The 10171-nt window shown below is 57.0% G+C and overlaps 2 protein-coding genes across 2 annotated transcripts in view; one reads left to right on the top strand and one right to left on the bottom strand.

Moving 5' to 3' along the window:
* GTPBP6 (GTP binding protein 6) overlaps window positions 1-583 on the top strand; it is an 11834-nt gene extending 11251 nt beyond the window's left edge. Inside the window, exon 9 of the mRNA XM_077754722.1 lies at window positions 223-583. Within this exon, the coding sequence (XP_077610848.1) occupies window positions 223-358 (136 nt within the window). The 3' untranslated portion in view covers window positions 359-583. The remainder of the gene's footprint in view (window positions 1-222) is intronic.
* A 7212-nt stretch (window positions 584-7795) lies between these two features.
* PLCXD1 (phosphatidylinositol specific phospholipase C X domain containing 1) overlaps window positions 7796-10171 on the bottom strand; it is a 17674-nt gene continuing 15298 nt past the window's right edge. The window contains exon 6 of the mRNA XM_077754708.1: window positions 7796-8054. Coding sequence (XP_077610834.1) covers window positions 7816-8054 — 239 coding nt within the window. The 3' untranslated portion in view covers window positions 7796-7815. The remainder of the gene's footprint in view (window positions 8055-10171) is intronic.

Here is a 10171-nt window from a genome sequence, read left to right as displayed (position 1 = left end):
GACGCACCTGCCGCGAGTCTCCGTTAATGACTCAGCGTGCGGGCACCACCCGCCTCCTTGAGCTGACGGGGGAGGGCTCGTCGGCAGTAGCTCCTCGCCAGTGTCAGCAAGGCGGCGCGGGGCTGGGGGACGGGGGGCGGCGCTCTGCTTGGGAACAGTTCCTGCCCCCAGGGCCCGTGGGGGTCCCCGCCCGCCCCACAGAGCGCCCCGTGTCCTCCCCAGCTGGCTGCACCAGGAGGCCACGGTGCAGGACGTGGACGTGATCCCCGAGGCCGGCGTGGCCGACGTCAGGGTCGTCATCAGCAGCTCTGCCTACGGCAAGTTCCGGAAGCTCTTCCCAGAGTGCGCCAGCCAGTGAGGGAGGGAAGGCGGTGTGGGCTGAGCACCGCCTCCGGCCCTCCGGCCCTCCGCCCCCACCTCGGGCGCCTGGCTCGCTGCTGGGGGCCGCCCCCCTGCGGCCAGAAGTTGGAGGTCGCAGCTCAGGGTGACTGCGCAAACCGTGCTCGCCTCCCGAGACTGGGTTTCCCTTCCACGCTGTTCCAGCCACAGGACATTAAAAGCTCTGCTCTCGTGTGTGTCCTCAGCCGTGCTGTTCTCCCCTGCGCCCGCCGGGCACCAGGTCCCGCCCGCGGTGCCGTGTGGGAGGATCCCTCAGGGTTTCCTGTGTGCTGGGCCCCGTGGACCCAGGGCTGCCGGGCCTCCTGCCCCCAGGGGACTGTCCTGGCTGTAGGGGCGCCCGGGGCTCAGGCCATTAGGCATCCGACTTCGGCTCAGGTCATGATCTCACGGTTCGTGGGTTCGAGCCCCGCGTTGTGCTCTGTGCTGACAGCTCGGAGCCTGGAGCCTGGATCCTGCTTCCTGTGTCTCCCTCTCTCTCTGCCCCTTCCCTGCTCGCACTCTGTCTCTCAAAAATAAATAAACGTTAAAAAACTTAATGTCAAAAAAATAAAATTAAAATTATTAAACAAATAAGGGCCGTCCCCCGACAATCCAGAGGCCTCCACAGGTGCCCACAGCTCGAGGAGAAACAGGAGAGCAGGGCAGCATGGACGGTGTGCAGAGTGGACAACAGGCAGTGTGGACGGGACGAGATGGTGTCCAGGCAGCCCAGGCGAGCCTGCAGCAGGAGCCCAGCCGGCCCTGGGACTGGCTCCCAGGGGACCCCAGCGTGCAGGAGTGCCCTGCGCAGGCTGCCCCCAGCCCCCGAGGTCCCAGTCGGTCTGCCTGTCCCTGGGCAGGTCCCCGATCTTCCCTGAGGCCCCCACAGCCTAGCTGTCTGCCTGCCACCCACACCAGGGCCACCCNCCCCCCAGTGTCCCCACCCTGTCCCAGAGACCCCACCCCAAGGCCCAGAGACCGCAGGGTCCTGACGGCCACTGTGCTTGCTTACAAAGCACGAGGAGGTGGGGGGGGGTCTGGAAGCCTGAGTGGGAGGGTCCGGGTCTTCAGGGTCCCAGGAGGGAAGGTCAGGGACCTCGGGAGACTCCAGAGGGCGTCCGTCTCCCCATCAAGACTGCCCCCCACCCCAGGAGCACCAAGGCTTCCCCAAGAGCCGTCTGTCCACGGATGGGCCTCCCAGCACCCGGTCCACTGTGCCCCGACCAGCCGGGCCCTGAGAACAAACACCGCGAAGAAGGGGGCCTAGGCCTGGCTGACACCTGAGTGCCTGCGCCCCGATTCTGACATGGGAAGGGCCACGTATGGGTCTGAGGGACCCACAGACACTGTCGCTTGACGGACCCGCAGGACGCTGAGCACCTGAACCACACGGTCTCCTTGTCCATGGGCTCGTGGTCCACACGCGCAGCCGCCACGGCACCTGCCAGAGACAGCCTTCAGACAGAGCAAGTAGAAAACTCTCAGAAACTCAGCTTTAAAATTAACCATGGGTGGGGGAGGGGGGCGCCGGCGAGGCTCCGTCGGTCAGCTATGCGACTTCGGCTCATGTGGGTTCGGCCCTGCATCGGACTCTATGCCAACAACTTGGAGCCTGGAGCCTTGTTTGGATAAATAAACATTTTTAAAAATCTAAATAAATTAAACAAAATTAAGTATGGAGGACGCACCTGGCTGGCTGTGGATGGAATGTGCAACTCTTGATCTCAGGTTCTTAGGTTTGAGCCCCACGTGGGCTATAGAGATCATTCAAAAGTAACATCGTTCTTATTTTTTTAAAAATCAGGGGCTCCTGGGGGGCTCAGTCAGTTGAGCGTCCGACTTGGGCTCAAGTCATGATGTCATGGTTCGCGTGGGCTCTGTGCTGACAGCTCAGAGCCTGGAGCCTGTTTCAGATTCTGTGTCTCCCTCTCTCTCTGACCCTCCCCTGCTTGTGCTCTGTCTCCCTCTGAGTCTCAAAAATAAATAAAAACATTTTTTAAAATGTTTAATCTTTTTTTTTAAGTTTATTCATTTTGAGAGAGAGCGCCCGTGCGCACAAGCAGGGGAGGCACACAGAGAGAGGGAGAGAGAAAGAATCCAGACCAGGGTCCGTGCAGATCATGACCTGAGGCAAAATCAGAGTGGTTGCTTAACTGACTGAGCTACCCAAGTTCACCTTTTGTTTGTTACTTATAGACACATTTATAAAGCTTTAAAGACATATATAGAGCTTTCTTGTTTTAGTATTTTCCGTTTACTTTCAGCCTTCTATGTCCTTGTTCGTTCGTTCCTTCCTTCCTTCCTTCTTTCCTTCCTCTTTCCTTCCTTCTTTCTGAGAGGAAGAGAGGGGGCAAACACATGCAGGCCCCACTCTCAGTGCGGAGCCCATCACACGACCCAGGGATCACGACCTGAGCCAAAATCAAAAGTCTAATGCTTAACTGACTGAGCCTTCCAGGAGCCCCAAAATAACATCCTTTAAAAATAATAATAATAATAATAAAGTACGATCTTCACAGAGCTAGAACAAACGATCCTAGAGTGTGTAAGGAACCAGAAAAGACCCCGAAAAACCAAAGCGGGAGGCATCACAATCCCAGACTTCAAACTGTGTTACAAAGCTGTGATCATCCAGACAGTATGGGACTGGCACAAAAACAGACACATAGACCAATGGAATAGAATAGAGAACCCAGAAATTGACCCACAAATGTACGGCCAACTCATCTTTGACAAAGCAGGAAAGAATATCCAGTGGAAAAAAGATAGCCTCTTCAGCAAGTGGTGCTGCGAAAACTTGACAGCCACTCTGGAAAACCGTATGGAGTTTCCTCAAAAAATTAAAAATAGAACTACTCCACGCAGTGCACTACATAGCAATTGCACTACTAGGTATTTATCCAAGGGATACGGGTGTGCTGTTTCTAAGGGGCACATGCACCCAATGTTTATAGCAGCGCTATCGACAACAGCCAAAGTGTGGGAAGAGCCCAAATGTCCATCCACAGATAAATGGATAAAGAAGAAGTGGTTTCTATATACAATACAATCAAAAAGAATGAAATACACCCAGGAATCAAAAAGAATGAAATCTTTCCTTTTGCAACTATGTGGATGGAACTGGAGGGTATCATGCTAAGCGAAATTAGAGAAAGAAACATCATATGGTGTCAGTCCTATGAGTAAGATACAAAACAGATGAACATAAGGAAAGCAAAAATAACAACAACAAAAAACAAGGACGGGGGCGCCTGCGTGGCTCAGTTGGTTAAGCATCCAGCTTTGGCTCAGGTCATGATCTCAGTTTGTGGGTTCAATCACCGTGTCGGGCTTTGTGCTGACGGCTCAGATCCTGGAGCCTGTTTCGGATTCTGTATCTCCCACTCTCTCTGACCCTCCCTGCTCATGCTGTCTGTCTCTCTCTCTCTGAAATAAATGTTAAAAAACATTAAAAGAATCTTTAAATAAAAAAAAAAGGACAGGGACAAAAAACAAAAATTTATTTTTTACTGTTTATTTATTTTTGAAAGAGAGACAAAGCAGGGGAGGGGCAGAGAGAGAGGGAGACACAGAGTCCGAAACGGTCTCCAGGCTCTGAGCTATCAGCACAGAGCCCTACACGGGGCTCGAACNTAAGATACAAAACAGATGAACATAAGGAAAGCAAAAATAACAACAACAAAAAACAAGGACGGGGGCGCCTGCGTGGCTCAGTTGGTTAAGCATCCAGCTTTGGCTCAGGTCATGATCTCAGTTTGTGGGTTCAATCACCGTGTCGGGCTTTGTGCTGACGGCTCAGATCCTGGAGCCTGTTTCGGATTCTGTATCTCCCACTCTCTCTGACCCTCCCTGCTCATGCTGTCTGTCTCTCTCTCTCTGAAATAAATGTTAAAAAACATTAAAAGAATCTTTAAATAAAAAAAAAAGGACAGGGACAAAAAACAAAAATTTATTTTTTACTGTTTATTTATTTTTGAAAGAGAGACAAAGCAGGGGAGGGGCAGAGAGAGAGGGAGACACAGAGTCCGAAACGGTCTCCAGGCTCTGAGCTATCAGCACAGAGCCCTACACGGGGCTCGAACTCATAAACTGTGAGATCATGACCTGAGCCAAAGTCAGATGCTTACCAACTGAGTCCCCCAGGTGCCCCAAGAGACTCTTACATATGGAGAAGAGACAGAGGGTTACTGGAGAGGTCGTGGGGGGGGATGGGCTAAATGGGTGAGGCGCATTAAGGAATCTACTCCAGAAATCATTGTTGCACCATATGCTAACTAACTTGGATGTAAATTTTTTAAAATTAATAAAATGAATAAAACGAAATTTTTTTTAAAAAGTACAGGGGGCACCTGGGTGGCTCAGTCGGTTAAGCACCCAACTTCACCTCAGGTCATGATCTCATGGGGTCGTGAATTTGAGCCCATGTCGGGCTCTGTGCTGACATCTCAGAGCCTGGAGATGCTTCAGATTCTGTGTCTCCCTCTCTCTCTGTCCCTCCTCTGCTCATGCTGTCTCTCGCTCTCTCTAAAAAATAAATAAACCGTAACATTAAAAAAAATAAAGTACGGAACCTTTGCTTCAAGTCCGCATAAAGAGACTTAAAATTCCACAAAATTGAGACGCATGATCCAGGACTTTATTTTATTTATTTATTTTTAGTTGCTTTTTTTTTTTTTTTTTACATTTATTTACTTTTGAGAGACAGAGACAGAGTGGGAGCAGGGGAGGGGAAGAGAGACAGGGAGACACAGAACCTGAAGCAGCTCCAGGCTCTGAGCTGCCAGCACAGAGCCCAACGCGGGGCTCGAACCCACGAACCGTGAGATCATGACCTGAGCCGAAGTCGGACGCTTAACCGACTGAGCCCACAGGCGCTTGGGGACTGTAATTGATAAAGCAATAATGAAGTGTGGCCCCGCGCGGCAGGTGAACAAAGACGTGAAGAACGTGCTTCTTCAGCACTGGGTTGTACAGGAACCCCCCCCCCGCCCCCACGTGTTGCCCAGATGTCTCCTTGCTCAAAGGACAGAGCCAGGAATCAGTGACAAGGCGGACTTCGTTGATTGTTCCCAGGACTGAGCAACCGTAAGGACCGTTGCGGACACAAACGGAACGTAGCTGTGGAACGGACGTGGACAGAAGGGAGGTTGTGGGATGCTCAGACCACGCTTCAACCTGTCCGCGCCGTGGCCCCAGTGCTGTCCTCCGCGCCTCCGCGCCTCCCGCTGAGCGCCTGTGGCTCCTGACCTGCTGCGTCCGCACAGCGACTGCAGCAGCCCATCTGCTTTTGGGAAATGACGACTTTGTCCCTGAAGATAACTCATTCCAACACGGAGTAAAGCGTCATCTTGAAGGCAACCCTAAGAAAACCCAATGTCTTTCACCGGAGGCGGAATGCTCTGGAACACGAGAAACACGGGAGCCCCCGGAACCCTCTCCATACAGGAGAGAAACCAGTGTACTGCCCGGGCTCACCGCTTGGCTGGGAACTTAGTCCGTGTGGGAGACGCGGGACTGGTGTGACGTTTCCGTTCGCACAGCCGGGTCCCTGGTACCGAGGGGCAGAGCCCTGATGTCCGGCCTCTCGCGGGGAGCGGGCTCTCCTCCGTACCCCCGGAGTTTAACTCACGGAGGCGGCCAACCGCCAGAGGAAGAATTTATTACACGCCTCGCCCCAGGCGGGGTGCCGCCCGCAGCCACAGGGAGAACCCGTGTGGGGCAGAAATTTGCGTCAGGCCACGCGGTTTCCGTGGGAGAGGCATGTGCTTCCCGGATACCGTGTTTCACAGACGGCAGGTGCACGGCCAGGCGGCCGGCCCCACGTTTCCAACAGCGCCCCTCACTTCGTGTCTCTGCGCCCCCGCTTTCATAGTGCTTGCAGGATGGCCAACGTTTCCATTCTTGCTGTGTCCGTTCCGCTGACTTCTGCTCAGCGTGCAGGGCTCGCTGACACGGAGGCTCGTTGGCGTTTCCTAGCAACACGGTAAGATTCGCTAAGGCACCTGCACTGGTTGTTTGGACATAAGGCGATTGGTGTGCGTTTACTAGACTACAGTGTAAACGCACCTGCTGTGTGTCCTGGGAAACCAAAACTTCACGCGACGCGCTTTCCCGCAGTTCCGCTGGGGAGAACCCGCAACAACGGCAGGCTGCGTCCGAAGCAGCTCGGCGGTGAGCCCTGAAGCGCACGCATCGGCTTTGGCGAGCACGTGCTGACGGCGGGGTTGCTACGCGTCCGCACGAGCGCCTGCTCCCAGGTCCCTGGTCTCGTCTCTAATTACGAAGCTGGGAGCCCCGAGACAGGCGTCTGCACGGCCCCCAAATGCCAGAGCGCCAGGAACAGAGAAAAGAGGAAAACGGCGTTCACGTCTTCAGCGCGGTGGCCAATGCCTGGCAAATAGAGACAGACAGACAGACCCTCAGAAACCACAGAACGAGGACGTTGGAAAGCTGACAAGTGCCAGCATGGTCTGGGATAGAAGAGTCACAGGTGTGGCAGAGCTTCAGGACCACTCAGCCTAATTTCCAGGGCGCCTCAGGGTCGCCGCTTTCCAGGCGCCTCAGGGTCGCCGCTTTCCAGGCGCCTCAGGGTCGCCGCTTTCCAGGCGCCTCAGGGTAGCCGCTTTCCAGGGCGCCTGAGGGTAGCCGCCCAGCGGCCGGAGGAAGCCGGTGTGGGAGCCTCAGGAGAGGGGGTCAGAGGAGGGCAGAGACGGGGGCACTGGTAGGGACGAAGGTGCCACGGCAGCGCCCATGGCGGGCTTCCAGCTGCCCAGCACACGTGTGTGCCCACAGCTGCTGGAAGAGACCGTCACGGAGGCATCTGGGAAATGAGGGAGCGAGTGTGAAACACCAGCCGCGTTCCAGGGCCCTCTGTTCTCTGTCTCCATCAGAAAAACCGACGTAGAAGCCGCGCTAGGCGCCCGGCGGCCTGTGGAGGCGCAAACGTGCCATGGTTTAATCCAAAAGAACAGTAGCTTTTCCCCGTTCAATGGTTTCCTCCGTGGATCCGATGTGCCCAGTCCTACACCACAGACACGGTATTTTCGGGCTTTACGCACTCTGGGAGACTGTCAGGACGTCACCCTGCTGCTGTCACAGGCCCAGGCGAGGGGACGCCCCACGGCAGCCACGGCTGTGGTAAAGCTGGAGGAGCAGAGCCCAGGTTCCGGGTCCTTCTTCCTCTCAGGATTCGAGCAGGTGCCTCCTCTGATCATCACTGTGTTCTTTCCCCTCCCTCCCAAGAAGCCGCGAAGCTGGGGGTCACAGGTGGCGTGGGGGGCGCCCCGTGGATGGCGGGAGGTGGTGAGGCTGGGACTCTGCCTCGCGCCCCACCGTGCCCCCACCCGAATCCCCACACCCTCCCGTCCCCTCCTGCGTCCCCGCGTCTGTCCCCACGTCCCCCCCCCGGGTCCCCTTGTCCGTCCAAACGTCCCCGCGTCAGCATCGCAGCAGCTTGTCATTGAGCGCGATGACGTCGCTGGCAAACGAGTCAGCCCCGATGAAGTCCCCGGCGATGATGTTGGTGCACCGCGGGCCCGGCCCGGGGCACTGCTCGCGCACCCACGCCCGCAGGCACGGCAGGCTGGGGAGCGTCAGCTTCTCCAAGGACCCGGACGGGTGCGCCAGGACGTATACCAGATTCTCCGTCAGGTTGATGCCTGCCACGAACAGCCCGCCTGCAGCAGGAAGGAGGGGGTCAGTGGCACTGCGGCCATCAGCCGCCCCCGCCCCCGCCTCGTGTCCACCCGCTTCTCAGCGCAGACTCAAGCTGCGTGCAGAGCAGAGCTCCAACCACACGGCACACACGTGTCCACATAGCACCAGCCTCCTGCCACCCAGCCTGGGGACGGGCAACGTCCGCAGAGACCCGCACGTCCGGACTGCCATGCGGTGAACGGACGAATCTCCCCTGAGATGCAAGCTTGCCACGGAGAGCTGGGTTCCTTACGGAGCCACCAGCAAGGCCCACGGCCACGGCAAGGGCAACACAAAGGCCCACGGCCGCGGTGGGCACAATGCAAACGCCGCGCGGGAGGATCCGGATTCGTACGCCCCGTCACCCCCGTCAGGCGGATGCCAGGCACCTGCGGTAGGAAGGAAGCCCCAGAACCAAAAGAAGATGCAAAACCTGACAAAGAGGGACAGTGACGGACAGACACGCAGGCGGAGAGGGAGGGCGTGGGGCTGCCGGGCAGCTCCCCGTCCCTAAAGGGATCAACCATGTCGTCAGCGCACAGGGAGGCGCACCAGCCCTCGCACACACGCTTCACAATCGCTGGGTCCGCAGGCCATCAGTGTAGCCGCCGCACGCTCTGGTGTTGGTCCTCCGCGGCGAACTGTGCACAGCGCGTGTGTGCGAGTGTGTGCGCTTAGAGTGCATGTGGGTGTGCACGGGAGTGTGTGTGCACATGGAGTACGTGTGTCTGTACAGTGTGTATAGAGTGCATGTGATTACATGCACAGTGTGTGTGGGTGTGTGCACAGCGCATGAGGGTGCGTGCACAGTGTGTGTGTGTGTGTGTGTGTGTGCAGCGCATGTAGGTGTGTGCACAGCGTGTGTGGGTGCGAGCACAGTGCTGCAGAGCTGGGGCACGCCTGGGCCCGAGTCTATTCACCTCAGCAGCAGTACTGCAGGTGTGTGCACACGCACGCGCACACAGATGTCTCGTGGACACGGGCATGTGCGTGCGCACGTGACGTGGGGAATACAAGCAGTAAGGAAACGTAGGTCCAGTGAAGTTTCCTAATACCTGCAGCCCCTGACGGAGACCTGGGCGCTGAGTGCAGCGTCTCGGGACGCCCCACCCCGCCCTGCTCCTCTCGGTGCTAATGCTTCCCTGGAGGAACAGCCGCCTCCAGGAACAACCTTAGCCTGACAATAGCACAGCCTCGGATCCCGCGGTGTCGTTAGCATGTGAAAGTCCTCCTGGGCGCCTCCCCCCTTCACTACCCCCAGGCCCAGGGATACAACCAGTCTCCCCGGGGCCTCTTCCCTGCCCCTGGCCGGTCCGCGCGGCCATAAAACCACCTGTTTGGTCTCGGGAAATCTTGCTGCGCTGTCGGCTCCAAACCCAAACGTCTTCCACATCGACTGGGACCCAAGGGGCCAGCAAACGCCTTTATTTTTTAATGTTTTTTAATTTTTTAAATTTGTTTTTGAGAGTGAGAGACAGCGTGAGCAGGGGAGGGTCAGAGAGAGAGGGAGACACAGAACCTGAAGCAGCTCCAGGCTCTGATCTGTCAGCACTGAGCCCGACGCGGGGTTCGAACCCATGAACCATGAGATCATGGCCTGAGCCGAAGTCGGGATGCTCAACCAACGGAGCCTCCCAGGCGCCCCCCCTTCTGACAATTATGTAGACGGGCCTCCTGCTGACGGCACCGGGCCGTCCCAGCGAGGGGGACGCTGACTCTCGGCCCCTCGTCCTGACAGATGTGGGGGCTTCTCGCTCAGCCATCCCCGAATCATGGCTGGGATCACGGGAGCCGACCCTGCCGAGTCTGCCTCGGGACGGGGACTTCATGGAATATTCCCAGGCAGCCACGGAAACGCCCTTGTTTCGGGGAAATGCTCTCTCTCCTCCGCCCGCCACGGACAGCACGTGTCCACTTTGGGGGAAACTCCGTGGCCTCTGCTCATGTGTCCAACTGTCGAGGCGTAGAATCTGCCGGGAACCCTCTTTCTCCGCCTTCCCGTGGCATCTTGCCCCTTCTGCCTTCCCCCGTTTCTGCAGCACTGGGGGTGGTCCGCTCGCTCGCCCACCAGCTCTGTGCCCCCGGCCGCCGCCCCCCC

This window comes from Crocuta crocuta, unplaced genomic scaffold (assembly GCF_008692635.1).
Source record: "Crocuta crocuta isolate KB4526 unplaced genomic scaffold, BGI_CrCroc_1.0 scaffold221, whole genome shotgun sequence".
In the NCBI taxonomy this organism is placed as follows: domain Eukaryota; kingdom Metazoa; phylum Chordata; class Mammalia; order Carnivora; family Hyaenidae; genus Crocuta; species Crocuta crocuta.
This window is presented reverse-complemented; position numbering and strand designations above follow the sequence as displayed.